This window comes from Rutilus rutilus (assembly GCF_951802725.1).
Source record: "Rutilus rutilus genome assembly, chromosome: 23".
Lineage (NCBI taxonomy): Eukaryota > Metazoa > Chordata > Actinopteri > Cypriniformes > Leuciscidae > Rutilus > Rutilus rutilus.
In genome coordinates, this window is record NC_140233.1 from 8,663,902 (window position 1) to 8,682,758 (window position 18,857).

General features: G+C 37.4%; 1 protein-coding gene across 1 annotated transcript; it reads left to right on the forward strand.

The window, feature by feature from the left end:
- The first annotated feature begins 235 nt into the window (after window positions 1-235).
- On the forward strand, window positions 236-17,679 carry muc5.1 (mucin 5.1, oligomeric mucus/gel-forming). The gene is made up of 19 exons (XM_084397193.1): window positions 236-10,918; window positions 11,070-11,227; window positions 11,486-11,660; window positions 11,799-12,034; window positions 12,212-12,395; window positions 12,668-12,848; window positions 13,134-13,318; window positions 13,438-13,507; window positions 13,613-13,743; window positions 13,840-13,871; window positions 14,006-14,153; window positions 14,332-14,424; window positions 14,842-14,882; window positions 15,012-15,131; window positions 15,240-15,338; window positions 15,458-15,577; window positions 16,241-16,280; window positions 16,908-17,025; window positions 17,262-17,679. Exons 1-19 carry the CDS (start codon window positions 574-576, stop codon window positions 17,440-17,442), a joined length of 12,657 nt encoding a protein of 4,218 aa, XP_084253319.1. The 5' UTR covers window positions 236-573; the 3' UTR covers window positions 17,443-17,679.
- Window positions 17,680-18,857: the final 1,178 nt, after the last annotated feature.

Sequence of the window (18,857 nt, forward strand, 5' to 3'; positions counted from 1 at the left end):
ATTATTGACGAAAACTGCATAACCACAACAAGTCCAACAAGCCCAACACCAACAACTTTCACTTTCACACCTGAAACTAGCAAAACAACCACAACTTTGACCACAGCTACTATGTCAACTACAAGCACAACATCCACATCAACAGAAACAACACCTACAACTGTTACAACACCTACATCAACAGAAACAACAACTACAACTGTTACGACAACACCTACTTCAACAGAAACAACACCTACAACTGTTACAGTAACAACACCTACATCAACAGAAACAACACCTACAACTGTTACAATAACCCCTACATCAACAGTAACAACAACTACATGTTATGATATTTGCAAATGGTCAGATTGGATTGATAGCAACACACCCAGTACAGAACCCGAAGGATTCGAAACTGAATCAATCAATGCATTGTGGAATTCAGAAAAGATTACCTGTCAAAGCCCTGGAGAGATTGAATGTAGGGCAGTAAATTATCCACAAAAGTCCCTGGACAATTTGGGTCAACTAGTGTATTGTAATACATCATTTGGACTTTCATGTTCAAATGAAGACAACGCAGATGGCATGCCACCACTATGTTATAATTATGAAATCCGTGTAAAATGCTGTGAAGGTGAAGGCAATTGTATTTCCTCTACAACGACCACATCAACCGAGACGTCCACAGTCACATCCACTGCTACCTCACCAACTACCGTAACAACACCTACGTCAACAGAAACAACAACTACAACTGTTACGACAACACCTACATCAACAGAAACAACACCTACAACTGTTACAGTAACAACACCTACATCAACAGAAACAACACCTACAACTGTTACAACACCTACATCAACAGAAACAACAACTACAACTGTTACGACAACACCTACATCAACAGAAACAACACCTACAACTGTTACAGTAACAACACCTACATCAACAGAAACAACACCTACAACTGTTACAATAACCCCTACATCAACAGTAACAACAACTACATGTTATGATATTTGCAAATGGTCAGATTGGATTGATAGCAACACACCCAGTACAGAACCAGAAGGATTCGAAACTGAATCAATCAATACATTGTGGAATTCAGAAAAGATTACCTGTCAAAGCCCTGGAGAGATTGAATGTAGGGCAGTAAATTATCCACAAAAGTCCCTGGACGATTTGGGTCAACTAGTGTATTGTAATACATCATTTGGACTTTCATGTTCAAATGAAGACAACGCAGATGGCATGCCACCACTATGTTATAATTATGAAATCCGTGTAAAATGTTGTGAAGGTGAAGGCAATTGTATTTCCTCTACAACGACCACATCAACCGAGACGTCCACAGTCACATCCACTGCTACCTCACCAACTACCGTAACAACACCTACGTCAACAGAAACAACAACTACAACTGTTACGACAACACCTACATCAACAGAAACAACACCTACAACTGTTACAGTAACAACACCTACATCAACAGAAACAACACCTACAACTGTTACAACACCTACATCAACAGAAACAACAACTACAACTGTTACGACAACACCTACATCAACAGAAACAACACCTACAACTGTTACAGTAACAACACCTACATCAACAGAAACAACACCTACAACTGTTACAATAACCCCTACATCAACAGTAACAACAACTACATGTTATGATATTTGCAAATGGTCAGATTGGATTGATAGCAACACACCCAGTACAGAACCCGAAGGATTCGAAACTGAATCAATCAATGCATTGTGGCATTCAGAAAAGATTACCTGTCAAAGCCCTGGAGAGATTGAATGTAGGGCAGTAAATTATCCACAAAAGTCCCTGGACGATTTGGGTCAACTAGTGTATTGTAATACATCATTTGGACTTTCATGTTCAAATGAAGACAACGCAGATGGCATGCCACCACTATGTTATAATTATGAAATCCGTGTAAAATGTTGTGAAGGTGAAGGCAATTGTATTTCCTCTACAACGACCACATCAACCGAGACGTCCACAGTCACATCCACTGCTACCTCACCAACTACCGTAACAACACCTACGTCAACAGAAACAACAACTACAACTGTTACGACAACACCTACATCAACAGAAACAACACCTACAACTGTTACAGTAACAACACCTACATCAACAGAAACAACACCTACAACTGTTACAACACCTACATCAACAGAAACAACAACTACAACTGTTACGACAACACCTACATCAACAGAAACAACACCTACAACTGTTACAGTAACAACACCTACATCAACAGAAACAACACCTACAACTGTTACAATAACCCCTACATCAACAGTAACAACAACTACATGTTATGATATTTGCAAATGGTCAGATTGGATTGATAGCAACACACCCAGTACAGAACCCGAAGGATTCGAAACTGAATCAATCAATGCATTGTGGAATTCAGAAAAGATTACCTGTCAAAGCCCTGGAGAGATTGAATGTAGGGCAGTAAATTATCCACAAAAGTCCCTGGACGATTTGGGTCAACTAGTGTATTGTAATACATCATTTGGACTTTCTTGTTCAAATGAAGACAATGCAGATGGCATGCCACCACTATGTTATAATTATGAAATCCGTGTAAAATGTTGTGAAGGTGAAGGCAATTGTATTTCCTCTACAACGACCACATCAACCGAGACGTCCACAGTCACATCCACTGCTACCTCACCAACTACCGTAACAACACCTACGTCAACAGAAACAACAACTACAACTGTTACGACAACACCTACATCAACAGAAACAACAACTACAACTGTTACGACAACACCTACATCAACAGAAACAACACCTACAACTGTTACAACAACACCTACATCAACAGAAACAACACCTACAACTGTTACAGTAACAACACCTACATCAACAGAAACAACACCTACAACTGTTACAACACCTACATCAACAGAAACAACAACTACAACTGTTACGACAACACCTACATCAACAGAAACAACACCTACAACTGTTACAGTAACAACACCTACATCAACAGAAACAACACCTACAACTGTTACAATAACAACACCTACATCAACAGTAACAACAACTACATGTTATGATATTTGCAAATGGTCAGATTGGATTGATAGCAACACACCGAGTACAGAACCCGAAGGATTCGAAACTGAATCAATCAATGCATTGTGGAATTCAGAAAAGATTACCTGTCAAAGCCCTGGAGAGATTGAATGTAGGGCAGTAAATTATCCACAAAAGTCCCTGGACGATTTGGGTCAACTAGTGTATTGTAATACATCATTTGGACTTTCTTGTTCAAATGAAGACAACGCAGATGGCATGCCACCACTATGTTATAATTATGAAATCCGTGTAAAATGTTGTGAAGGTGAAGGCAATTGTATTTCCTCTACAACGACAACATCAACCGAGACGTCCACAGTCACATCCACTACTACCTCACCAACTACCGTAACAACACCTACGTCAACAGAAACAACAACTACAACTGTTACGACAACACCTACATCAACAGAAACAACACCTACAACTGTTACAGTAACAACACCTACATCAACAGAAACAACACCTACAACTGTTACAATAACCCCTACATCAACAGTAACAACAACTACATGTTATGATATTTGCAAATGGTCAGATTGGATTGATAGCAACACACCCAGTACAGAACCCGAAGGATTCGAAACTGAATCAATCAATGCATTGTGGAATTCAGAAAAGATTACCTGTCAAAGCCCTGGAGAGATTGAATGTAGGGCAGTAAATTATCCAGAAAAGTCCCTGGACGATTTGGGTCAACTAGTGTATTGTAATACATCATTTGGACTTTCTTGTTCAAATGAAGACAACGCAGATGGCATGCCACCACTATGTTATAATTATGAAATCCGTGTAAAATGTTGTGAAGGTGAAGGCAATTGTATTTCCCATACAACGACCACATCAACCGAGACGTCCACAGTCACATCCACTGCTACCTCACCAACTACCGTAACAACACCTACGTCAACAGAAACAACAACTACAACTGTTACGACAACACCTACATCAACAGAAACAACACCTACAACTGTTACAGTAACAACACCTACATCAACAGAAACAACACCTACAACTGTTACAACACCTACATCAACAGAAATAACAACTACAACTGTTACGACAACACCTACATCAACAGAAACAACACCTACAACTGTTACAGTAACAACACCTACATCAACAGAAACAACACCTACAACTGTTACAACAGTTACAACAACATCTCCATCAACAGAAACAACACCTACAACTGTTACAACACCTACATCAACAGAAACAACACCTACAACTGTTACGACAACACCTACATCAACAGAAACAACACCTACAACTGTTACGACAACACCTACATCAACAGAAACATCTACAAGTACTTTCACTATGTATACTGGGCCAACGTCCAATACCAGTAGTCCTATCACAGCACATCAATCAAGCCTTTCAGCAGAAACATCACCTACAACTGTTACAACAACACCTACATCAACAGAAACAACACCTACAACTGTTACAGTAACAACACCTACATCAACAGAAACAACACCTACAACTGTTACAACAACATCTACATCAACAGTAACAACAACTAAATGTTATGATATTTGCAAATGGTCAGATTGGATTGATAGCAACACACCCAGTACAGAACCCGAAGGATTCGAAACTGAATCAATCAATGCATTGTGGAATTCAGAAAAGATTACCTGTCAAAGCCCTGGAGAGATTGAATGTAGGGCAGTAAATTATCCACAAAAGTCCCTGGACGATTTGGGTCAACTAGTGTATTGTAATACATCATTTGGACTTTCATGTTCAAATGAAGACAACGCAGATGGCATGCCACCACTATGTTATAATTATGAAATCCGTGTAAAATGTTGTGAAGGTGAAGGCAATTGTATTTCCTCTACAACGACCACATCAACCGAGACGTCCACAGTCACATCCACTGCTACCTCACCAACTACCGTAACAACACCTACGTCAACAGAAACAACAACTACAACTGTTACGACAACACCTACATCAACAGAAACAACACCTACAACTGTTACGACAACACCTACATCAACAGAAACAACACCTACAACTGTTACAGTAACAACACCTACATCAACAGAAACAACACCTACAACTGTTACAACACCTACATCAACAGAAACAACAACTACAACTGTTACGACAACACCTACATCAACAGAAACAACTACAACTGTTACGACAACACCTACATCAACAGAAACAACACCTACAACTGTTACAGTAACAACACCTACATCAACAGAAACAACACCTACAACTGTTACAATAACCCCTACATCAACAGTAACAACAACTACATGTTATGATATTTGCAAATGGTCAGATTGGATTGATAGCAACACACCCAGTACAGAACCCGAAGGATTCGAAACTGAATCAATCAATGCATTGTGGAATTCAGAAAAGATTACCTGTCAAAGCCCTGGAGAGATTGAATGTAGGGCAGTAAATTATCCACAAAAGTCCCTGGACGATTTGGGTCAACTAGTGTATTGTAATACATCATTTGGACTTTCATGTTCAAATGAAGACAACGCAGATGGCATGCCACCACTATGTTATAATTATGAAATCCGTGTAAAATGTTGTGAAGGTGAAGGCAATTGTATTTCCCATACAACGACCACATCAACCGAGACGTCCACAGTCACATCCACTACTACCTCACCAACTACCGTAACAACACCTACGTCAACAGAAACAACAACTACAACTGTTACGACAACAACTACATCAACAGAAACAACACCTACAACTGTTACAGTAACAACACCTACATCAACAGAAACAACACCTACATCTGTTACAACACCTACATCAACAGAAACAACAACTACAACTGTTACGACAACACCTACATCAACAGAAACAACACCTACAACTGTTACAGTAACAACACCTACATCAACAGAAACAACACCTACAACTGTTACAATAACCCCTACATCAACAGTAACAACAACTACATGTTATGATATTTGCAAATGGTCAGATTGGATTGATAGCAACACACCCAGTACAGAACCCGAAGGATTCGAAAATGAATCAATCAATGCATTGTGGCATTCAGAGAAGATTACCTGTCAAAGCCCTGGAGAGATTGAATGTAGGGCAGTAAATTATCCACAAAAGTCCCTGGACGATTTGGGTCAACTAGTGTATTGTAATACATCATTTGGACTTTCATGTTCAAATGAAGACAACGCAGATGGCATGCCACCACTATGTTATAATTATGAAATCCGTGTAAAATGTTGTGAAGGTGAAGGCAATTGTATTTCCCATACAACGACCACATCAACCGAGACGTCCACAGTCACATCCACTGCTACCTCACCAACTACCGTAACAACACCTACGTCAACAGAAACAACAACTACAACTGTTACGACAACACCTACATCAACAGAAACAACAACTACAACTGTTACGACAACACCTACATCAACAGAAACAACACCTACAACTGTTACAGTAACAACACCTACATCAACAGAAACAACACCTACAACTGTTACAACACCTACATCAACAGAAACATCACCTACAACTGTTACAGTAACAACACCTACATCAACAGAAACAACACCTACAACTGTTACAACACCTACATCAACAGAAACAACAACTACAACTGTTACGACAACACCTACAACTGTTACAGTAACAACACCTACATCAACAGAAACAACACCTACGACTGTTACAATAACCCCTACATCAACAGTAACAACAACTACATGTTATGATATTTGCAAATGGTCAGATTGGATTGATAGCAACACACCCAGTACAGAACCCGAAGGATTCGAAACTGAATCAATCAATGCATTGTGGAATTCAGAAAAGATTACCTGTCAAAGCCCTGGAGAGATTGAATGTAGGGCAGTAAATTATCCACAAAAGTCCCTGGACGATTTGGGTCAACTAGTGTATTGTAATACATCATTTGGACTTTCATGTTCAAATGAAGACAACGCAGATGGCATGCCACCACTATGTTATAATTATGAAATCCGTGTAAAATGTTGTGAAGGTGAAGGCAATTGTATTTCCCATACAACGACCACATCAACTGAGACGTCCACAGTCACATCCACTGCTACCTCACCAACTACCGTAACAACACCTACGTCAACAGAAACAACAACTACAACTGTTACGACAACACCTACATCAACAGAAACAACACCTACAACTGTTACAACACCTACATCAACAGAAACAACTACAACTGTTACGACAACACCTACATCAACAGAAACAACACCTACAACTGTTACAGTAACAACACCTACATCAACAGAAACAACACCTACGACTGTTACAATAACCCCTACATCAACAGTAACAACAACTACATGTTATGATATTTGCAAATGGTCAGATTGGATTGATAGCAACACACCCAGTACAGAACCCGAAGGATTCGAAACTGAATCAATCAATGCATTGTGGAATTCAGAAAAGATTACCTGTCAAAGCCCTGGAGAGATTGAATGTAGGGCAGTAAATTATCCACAAAAGTCCCTGGACGATTTGGGTCAACTAGTGTATTGTAATACATCATTTGGACTTTCATGTTCAAATGAAGACAACGCAGATGGCATGCCACCACTATGTTATAATTATGAAATCCGTGTAAAATGTTGTGAAGGTGAAGGCAATTGTATTTCCCATACAACGACCACATCAACTGAGACGTCCACAGTCACATCCACTGCTACCTCACCAACTACCGTAACAACACCTACGTCAACAGAAACAACAACTACAACTGTTACGACAACACCTACATCAACAGAAACAACACCTACAACTGTTACAACACCTACATCAACAGAAACAACTACAACTGTTACGACAACACCTACATCAACAGAAACAACACCTACAACTGTTACAGTAACAACACCTACATCAACAGAAACAACACCTACAACTGTTACAATAACCCCTACATCAACAGTAACAACAACTACATGTTATGATATTTGCAAATGGTCAGATTGGATTGATAGCAACACACCCAGTACAGAACCCGAAGGATTCGAAACTGAATCAATCAATGCATTGTGGAATTCAGAAAAGATTACCTGTCAAAGCCCTGGAGAGATTGAATGTAGGGCAGTAAATTATCCACAAAAGTCCCTGGACGATTTGGGTCAACTAGTGTATTGTAATACATCATTTGGACTTTCATGTTCAAATGAAGACAACGCAGATGGCATGCCACCACTATGTTATAATTATGAAATCCGTGTAAAATGTTGTGAAGGTGAAGGCAATTGTATTTCCCATACAACGACCACATCAACTGAGACGTCCACAGTCACATCCACTGCTACCTCACCAACTACCGTAACAACACCTACGTCAACAGAAACAACAACTACAACTGTTACGACAACACCTACATCAACAGAAACAACACCTACAACTGTTACAACACCTACATCAACAGAAACAACTACAACTGTTACGACAACACCTACATCAACAGAAACAACACCTACAACTGTTACAGTAACAACACCTACATCAACAGAAACAACACCTACAACTGTTACAATAACCCCTACATCAACAGTAACAACAACTACATGTTATGATATTTGCAAATGGTCAGATTGGATTGATAGCAACACACCCAGTACAGAACCCGAAGGATTCGAAACTGAATCAATCAATGCATTGTGGAATTCAGAAAAGATTACCTGTCAAAGCCCTGGAGAGATTGAATGTAGGGCAGTAAATTATCCACAAAAGTCCCTGGACGATTTGGGTCAACTAGTGTATTGTAATACATCATTTGGACTTTCATGTTCAAATGAAGACAACGCAGATGGCATGCCACCACTATGTTATAATTATGAAATCCGTGTAAAATGTTGTGAAGGTGAAGGCAATTGTATTTCCCATACAACGACCACATCAACTGAGACGTCCACAGTCACATCCACTGCTACCTCACCAACTACCGTAACAACACCTACGTCAACAGAAACAACAACTACAACTGTTACGACAACACCTACATCAACAGAAACAACACCTACAACTGTTACAGTAACAACACCTACATCAACAGAAACAACACCTACAACTGTTACAACACCTACATCAACAGAAACAACAACTACAACTGTTACGACAACACCTACAACTGTTACAGTAACAACACCTACATCAACAGAAACAACACCTACAACTGTTACAATAACCCCTACATCAACAGTAACAACAACTACATGTTATGATATTTGCAAATGGTCAGATTGGATTGATAGCAACATACCCAGTACAGAACCCGAAGGATTCGAAACTGAATCAATCAATGCATTGTGGAATTCAGAAAAGATTACCTGTCAAAGCCCTGGAGAGATTGAATGTAGGGCAGTAAATTATCCACAAAAGTCCCTGGACGATTTGGGTCAACTAGTGTATTGTAATACATCATTTGGACTTTCTTGTTCAAATGAAGACAACGCAGATGGCATGCCACCACTATGTTATAATTATGAAATCCGTGTAAAATGTTGTGAAGGTGAAGGCAATTGTATTTCCCATACAACGACCACATCAACCGAGACGTCCACAGTCACATCCACTACTACCTCAACAACACCTACGTCAACAGAAACAACAACTACAACTGTTACGACAACACCTACATCAACAGAAACAACACCTACAACTGTTACAGTAACAACACCTACATCAACAGAAACAACACCTACAACTGTTACAACACCTACATCAACAGAAACAACTACAACTGTTACGACAACACCTACATCAACAGAAACAACACCTACAACTGTTACAGTAACAACACCTACATCAACAGAAACAACACCTACAACTGTTACAACAGTTACAACAACATCTCCATCAACAGAAACATCACCTACAACTGTTACAACACCTACATCAACAGAAACAACACCTACAACTGTTACGACAACACCTACATCAACAGAAACAACACCTACAACTGTTACGACAACACCTACATCAACAGAAACATCTACAAGTACTTTCACTATGTATACTGGGCCAACGTCCAATACCAGTAGTCCTATCACAGCACATCAATCAAGCCTTTCAGCAGAAACATCACCTACAACTGTTACAACAACACCTACATCAACAGAAACATCACCTACAACTGTTACAACAACACCTACATCAACAGAAACATCACCTACAACTGTTACAATAACAACACCTACGTCAACAGAAACACCTACAACTGTTACAACAACATCCCCATCAACAGAAACATCACCTACATCAACAGAAACATCACCTACAACTGTTACAGTAACAACCCCTACATCAACAGAAACATCACCTACAACTGTTACAGTAACAACACCTACATCAACAGAAACATCACCTACAACTGTTACAATAACAATACCTACATCAACAGAAACACCTACAACTGTTACAACAACATCCCCATCAACAGAAACATCACCTACATCAACAGAAACATCACCTACAACTGCTACGACAACACCTACATCAACAGAAACATCACCTACAACTGTTACAATAACACCTACATCAACAGAAACATCACCTACAACTGTTACAATAACACCTACATCAACAGAAACATCACCTACAACTGTTACAGTAACAACACCTACATCAACAGAAACAACACCTACAACTGTTACAATAACACCTACATCAACAGAAACAACACCTACAACTGTTACAGTAACATCTACATCAACAGAAACATCACATACAACTCAACGATGTAAATGCACATATTTAAAATCAGAAATCTCACCAGGTAAGTGCTGCTTTAACAGTAATTATTCAAATGTTTTAATTTTCTGAATTTACAGTTTGTTTAATCCTTAACATTACATTTAGGTTCCACTTACGTAAAAAATATCTCATAATGTTTTCCTCCCTCGCACGTCCTTTAATTATAATTATAGGGACAATAATCTATAATCAAACGGATAAAGCAGGTTGGTGCTTCATTGCCTACTGCAACTCCTCTTGTGGTATTGAGAAAACGTCTAAGCCATGCCCAACCCTTCCACCTACAACTCCACCTTCACATTCACCAGACTGTAAAAATATCAGCAGAAAGGTAATATAAAAAGGAGTTTAGTAGAAGTACACTAATGCAGTAACACGTGTACAATTTCTACAAAATTTCTGCATGTATTTTTTTTTTTCAAGACAAACAATAACAAGTCTGTAATGGTTATTTGATATGATAATATCTGTTGTATTCAACACAAAATTAATTACATTCTGTATAATTCTGTTAGATGACTGGAGTATTAATTGGTAAGCAAAAGAAAGAATAATAATCTCTGTTCATCAATTTGATTGTGTCCTTCAGCATATGGAATCCTGGATTGAAGACTGCAAAAACAAAACATGTAAAAATGGCAGCGTTTCATCAATACCTCTAACGTGTGGCAAATCTGATAATGTTATTCCCAAATGTACTAATGGAATTAAAGCTAAGAAGGTGCCTTATAACAATGGATGCTGCTCCAAGTATGAGTGCGAATGTAAGTTTAAGTCTTGCTCATGGACAATTCATTAATATCAAATATTTATATTAAGTAAATTTCATGAATATTAAAAAAAGAAACAATTGTCCTAGCCATTGCCTTAAGTTTACATATGGTGTAACTTGGTTTTGACAGGTAAATGCAGTGGCTGGGGTGACCCACATTACAAAACTTTTGATGGAACATACTACGCTTTCCAAGGAAACTGTACATATGTTTTGTTCCAAGAAATCATCCCGAAATACAATATCAGTGTCCATGTTAAAAACTATTATTGTGATGTTAAAAATAATCTCGCCTGCCCAGAGTATGTGATTGTGAACTACAAATCCTATAAAATCAAGCTGACAAGCAACACTAAAGATGTCCAGGTAAGTCTTAGAACTACAGCAAAACATTCACAGACTCCAGAAAAACAAGCAAAATTTCAAATCTAACACAAAAGTACTAAAAATTTCACATCAAATCATGACACATTGCAAAATAACACCATACTCTAGAGAACAATTTTCATCATTACTCAGAAAGACTTTTTTTTTTTCACACAGGTCTATGTTAATGATGAACTGAAACAACTAACTTACATGAATGACCAATTCTTCATTACCACCTCCGGCATGGCAGTAGTTGTGAACATCACTGAAATCAAAGTTGAGATTTTGGTCAATCATCAAGGCTTTGAGATCAGTCTCCCATTCTCCTATTTCAATGGCAATACAGAGGGACAGTGCGGTGAGTACAGATCAGAGATCTCATGTCTCACTCGCTACAAATACAACTTAAATTTGTTTTCTGTCTGTGAGATGTGTACAAAGTACAATATGTGTCAGTTTCAAGTCATGTTTACCAGTGCAACAAATAAATTAGATTTTCAATTACTATAAATGAACTTTAACAAATTCATTTAAAATGAATTTATTTTGAATAATTACATTACTTATTCTCTACTTACTCTTTTAAAACTATAAATTCAGATTTAATATAATTAAAATATTTTTTTTCAGGGGTTTGCGACAACAACCGTGCAAATGACTGCAGACGTCCTGATGGACAAATCGATCAATCGTGTGTGGACATGGCACAGCTTTGGATGGTCCCACCAGGATGCAAAATCCCTCCAACTATAACTCCACCTACAGTTCCACCCTTCTGCAACCCAGAGATTTGTGAACTCATCAAGAGCGAGTAAGGAAAAGCCACTAAGTTTAATCATTTAGTAACACTGATTAGTACAAAGCGTTTTCCCTTTTAAATGTCCACGCCATCAAATTAATTTTTTTGAATTGTCTCACCCTCAGGTTGTTCCAAATGTGTTTTGACTTTCTGTATTCTGTGGAAAATAGAATAAAGAAAGTCATACAAGTTTGGAACAACATCACGGTGAGTAAAAGATGGCAGAATCGTCATTTTTGGGTGAACTATCCCTTTCAGATGCCTGAAATCGAAAGTTTTGTATTTGTTTCTCCACAGTATATTTGTGAAATGCCATGAGGTCATTCCTTATGAAAATTATTATGAGGCATGCAAATACGATGTGTGCCACATGGGAAAGAACTCTACTGGTTGTACCAGTCTGGAAGCGTATGCCCAGCTATGTGGCAAGGAGGGTATCTGTGTGGACTGGAGAACATCAGATAAACTCCAAAAAATGTGTGGTAAGTAGAATAAACCTAACCATTTGACTACATTTTTATTGTACTTTAAAGCTATTTATCTTCTACATGTTGTACTTGAGAAGAGTCTGAAACTTGATTGTCATTGTTTTCTATAACAGATTATGAGTGCCCCAGTCACAAAGTCTACAAGGGTTGTGGGCCTAAAGTTGAAAAAACCTGCAGCACAAGGTAATCTCACTCTACAATACTGGATATCCACAAAACAACAGTCCTTAACAAGTGCTGGAATCATAATACTTCATGTCTGATGTGCTTCTATTAACTCACCACTAGGTACAATGATTTGTTTGTGGAGAAAGAATGTCACAGCGTGGAGTGTCTTCAAACATTTATGGAAGGCTGTTTCTGTCCTGATAACACATATCAAGTTAGCTCAATGATAGATAAATGTACAGCTTACTGCGGTAAGACATGCTGCTTCATTTACTTTCCCTGTTTTATAGATGAGTGCACCTTCGTGTCTTATTTTCATTGATTTGGTTTTGATTCCCTCCATGTAGATTGTATCGGCCCTGATGGATTACCTAGAATGGTATGTCTAGACAAAACAAGATATTTTGAAAAATATTCAAGAAAGTCAATGGTGTCCAAAGCATTTCACTATGCATTTGCCTTGCAAAATCACCATGATTCCTAACCATCATCTACTTGCTTTTCCTTCTGCAGCCTGGGGATACATGGACCATGGGCTGTTCTGAATACACATGCTCCAATGAGACCTTTGGTGTTAAAACTGTGCCTGTCAGCTGTCCGATTCAAAAGCCCTGTCGATCAGAACAAAAATTAATCATTGAAAACTGCTGCCCTACCTGTGGTGAGTCAAGATTAAATGTATTTGATGGTGCATCATTACAACCTAGATAATGAATTTGAATGACTTACTAAAAATACATCCTGCTGATAGCACACACAGTCTACATTTGAACTGTCCGTACATAAATGCATGCAAAAATAATTTAAAAGGACTCCCCATTTCATCTCAACCCATTTAGTGTGTGATCTCGAGCTGTGTCTTCAGAAAAAATGTGATGTTGGATTTGAGTTAGCAGCAAATAAAACTGAAGGCAGTTGCTGTCCACCCTGTGGTAAGTCTCTGTGGTTTAAAATCTTAAACATAATTACTAATTTTGCTGTCATACAAAAACGGACTTGTGAGTCATTCCAGTTAAGCAGCAACTTTTGAGTCCAAATCCTAGAATATGAGATAAATGGCCAGTTCTTCACGTTAAAAGGACGTGGCAATAATGATGACATCAGCTCAAAGTAGTAGTGTAATTATTATGTAATTACTTATGTTATTTTGTAATTGTTCACTTAACTGACAATGCTAAATAATATGATTTCTATCCTTACAAATGGAGAGATTAATATTTTATGAAGACATGGAAATGTACTGCATAACATGAATGACCCTTTTTTATTTTTCATAAAACAATGAAATTAGCGTACATTATTATTGAACTGATTTAATGAGTTTTAAAATGGATTTTTCCGATTTTCAGTGCCCAAAGACGTCTGTGTGTACAATAACACTGAGTACCAGGTGAGTTCACATTAATAAAGTAAATTTGGGAAAATCTTGGTATTTAAAATAAAGCAAAAGGAAATAGTGATAATATTTTCCACTTTTCTGACACTGAATTTTTTTTTTTTTTTTTTTTTTTTTTTTTAGCCTGGGGCTAAAATCACCCCTGAGCCTTGTGTTGAATGTTCCTGTGAAATGGATAGTAACCCAAAGACTCGACCACAGTCTGTGTCCTGTGTTTCTATAATCTGTCCATATTGCCCTGAGGTAATAATTTAAAGTTTGGCCTGTGAACCATCATTTTATCAAACAACTGATTTGAAACTTCTTAATAAGAAGAATATCTGAATTATTAAAGTGTTTTTGTACTCCAAGGGCTATGAGCATGTGGAACAAAAAGGAGAGTGCTGTGGAACATGCGTTCAAAATTCCTGTATTTATACTGCGGCAGACAACACCACTAAAAATCTCAAGGTATATATGATCAAACTTTCCTTTACACTTTCAGTTCACCAGGCAAATTATCTGCTCTATTCTTTGATCCTCATGTAGCCTATCATTCTATTTTTTTTTTTTTTTTTTTTTTTTTGTAGGATGGAGAGAGCTTCGACTACAAATGTGAAAGTGTGATATGTCTTCAAGTCAATGGCACGTTCATGATAGAGAAGACCATGACAAGCTGCCCTGACATCGATCAAGATGACTGTGTGCCCGTGGGTTCAATATCTTAAGCAAAATTTGAAGCATTTGTTGTTTGTTTTGTGTGGCTGTTGCTCCCTGCTAACACTTAAGGCATATTTCACACAAAAATGAAAAAAAAAAAATGTCATTGTTTACTCACCCTCATGTCGTTCTAAACCCGTAAGACTTTCGGTCATCTTCAAAACACAAATTAAGTTATTTTAAATGAAATCTGAGAGAGATTTCTGTCCCTCTTTTGACAGCTACACAACTAACACTTTGATGCTTCGAAAAGTTCATAAAGAGATATTATAAAACTAATCCATATGAATTGAGTGGTTTAGTCCAAATTTTCTGAAGAGACTTTATACGATGACCAGATTTAAAGCTAAAGTATGTCTTTTTTAAATGTTATAAATAATTTACCTCAAAACGAGTGAATTAGTTCACTCGAAAATTAAACTTCTGTCATCATCCACTCACCCTTGTCATTCCAAACCTGTATGACTTTTTCATCTGTGGAAGTTTAGGGCCCCATTGACTTTGCATAGACAAACACATTTGCAAAATATTTGCAGAATGAAAAAAAGTCATACAGGTTTGAAGCCACACAGTGTACATTTCTGAGTGACCTATTACTTTAACTATGAGCATGACACGTTGACGTTTAAACAAGGCTCTATTTGTCTTCACAGGGAACAATGCAACTCGATGCAGATGGATGTTGCGAGATATGTAAGAAATTGTTTCCTTGTTCAAAATATCCTGATGGTCCATATCCATGAAACAAGCAGAACTAGTGTTTATTGTAAACGGTCACATTCAGTATAACTGTAACATAACTGCTCCGAGACTCAAGCGTTTAGGATCCAAACGCAGTTTAATGGGTTAATCCACAGACATACACAAAGGCCAGGCGAAGGTCGAAACACAGCTGAGCAGTCCAAACAAAGACAATGTCCAGGGCTAAGGCAAAACCAAGTATATCCAGGGAACAGAAATAACAACGATCCATAGAACAAGGCTCAGAAATGCAGTACTTATATACTAACAAGACCAAGTGAAGAGTGACTGAATTAACCAGGTTTATATAGGCAGAAACTAACAAGCAACAGCTGAATACAATAATGGCTGATAGTCTGGGCAGTGGGTTATGGGTAATGTAGTCTTTGCTAGAGTGATAATGGTCTGATAGTAATCAAGTGGCACTTCCCTGGTGATCGTGACAATAACGCAGCATTTTAAGATACATTCATGAATGATTCACACAGACATTGGTTCTGCTTTTCATGAATAAGGTCCAGTTTAACTGATAAAAATATGTAATATTCAAATGATCTCCTATTACCTCTAATATATCAGGTGAACACAAGAACTGTGTTGTGAAGAAGGACACCAAAGACGTTATTGTAAATGGCTGCAAGTCTATCCAACCCATAGAAGTGACGTCCTGCAGTGGCAACTGTGACACCGTTTCAATGTGAGAGCACGTGCACATCTAATTGATCACTGACCTGTGAAATATAGTTCACACTTACACGATCATACTGAATGCATGTTAATTCCAAGTGTACACTTAGAGCAGTATTAGGCCAAACATTTTGCTGCTTGATTGTCTCCAAACATTAAATATGTTTAGATTATCCAAGCCTTGCAAATAGATTAGGATAAGCTTTTTTAATAATAATCTGACTGTTTTCTTGTAAACCTGCACAGGTATTCAATGGAAGCGAACATCATGGAGCACAGCTGTTCTTGCTGCCGTGAGACGAAAACCCACATTAAAAAAGTGAAGCTGAAGTGTTCAGATAACAGCGAGATCCTTCATGACTACGTCTTCATAGACACCTGCAAATGTACTCCAACTGAGTGTGAAAACCAGAATAGCATTGGATAAAAGATCTTGTTCAGTTTAATTGTGATTCCAGGAAATTGCATAATTGCAAAATAATTTGGTGAAAGATTTCTTTTTGTTCTATAACTATTATCTCTCAGGGCATTTTCTGGGCTTTTTGAACATTTTGTTTCTTTTTTAACAATGCAAAATGTGATTCTTAACATTTCCTTCTTATGAAATGAATGATGACTATAATAAAGCAAAATTAAATGGCAATAAAACAGTATACTGGATTATATATTATTATATTTTATAATATTCTCTGACATCCACTAATAATGTTAGCAAGATTTTTATATCAGAAAACATAATTTAGAAGTAATGGGGTATTTTTTTACTCTCTCTTTGAAACAAAATCAGAAACAAGTTGTTTTATCCGCTTGGATTCAATAGAAGTTGTTTTTGGACTAACAAGGAAGTTTTGAGTTCTGAAACATACAGGATTTTTTACAGTACAATGACTCAAAAGATCAAGGAAAATTGGATTTCTCAATTCATGCCACTTTAACATTAGTTAGCATCAGCAAACTTTAAAAAATACTTTCACAGCATTTATTAATATTCATTAATTCTTTGTTAATATACATTTCAGAAACTCTTTAGTTTAGGGTCCAATTCTCATTACTAACTAGATGTTAGTAAATATTTAGTAAATAAATATTAGCATATTTATCTTATGTTAATTTTAACATTTACTACATTATTACATTCAAAAGTTGCATCTGTTAATATTATTTAATAGACCTGAGCTAACATGAACTAACAAATAACAACTGTTGAACATGAAAAAATAATAATGAATACTGTAACAAGTGTGTTGTTCCTTGTTAGTTAAATCATTAACTAAAATGACTTGCTGTAAAATGTTACCTTCTCATTTTAAACTTTCTGAACAAACGTGAAATAACAATGAACAATAGTATATTGATAAATTAACATTAACCTTGATGGATAAATGTTGCAAATAACCCTAACTTTTAGTACATGATACCTAATGCAATAACTAATCCTGTTTCTGGAGATCTTCCTTCCTGCAAAGTTCAGTTCCAAACCTAATCAAACACACTTGAACCAGATAACCAGCTAAATATTCAGAAACATTTGATATTTTAAGACAGGTGTGTTGAAGTTGAAGGCAGATCTCCAGGAACAGGATTAACGGGGTGGTATGATGCCCTTTTCACAAGATGTAAAATAAGTATCTGATGTCCCCAGAGTGTGTATGTGAAGTTTTAGCTCAAAATACCCCACAGATATTTTTATATAGCATGTTAAAGTTGTCACGTTTTGAGGGTGAGCAAAAACGCACAGTTCTGTGTCTGTTCCTTTAAATGCAAATGAGCTGCTGCTTGTGGCACAGGAGGCGGAGCTTCAAGAGCTTGCACTCACATGGACATGCACTGAAAATTTCAAAA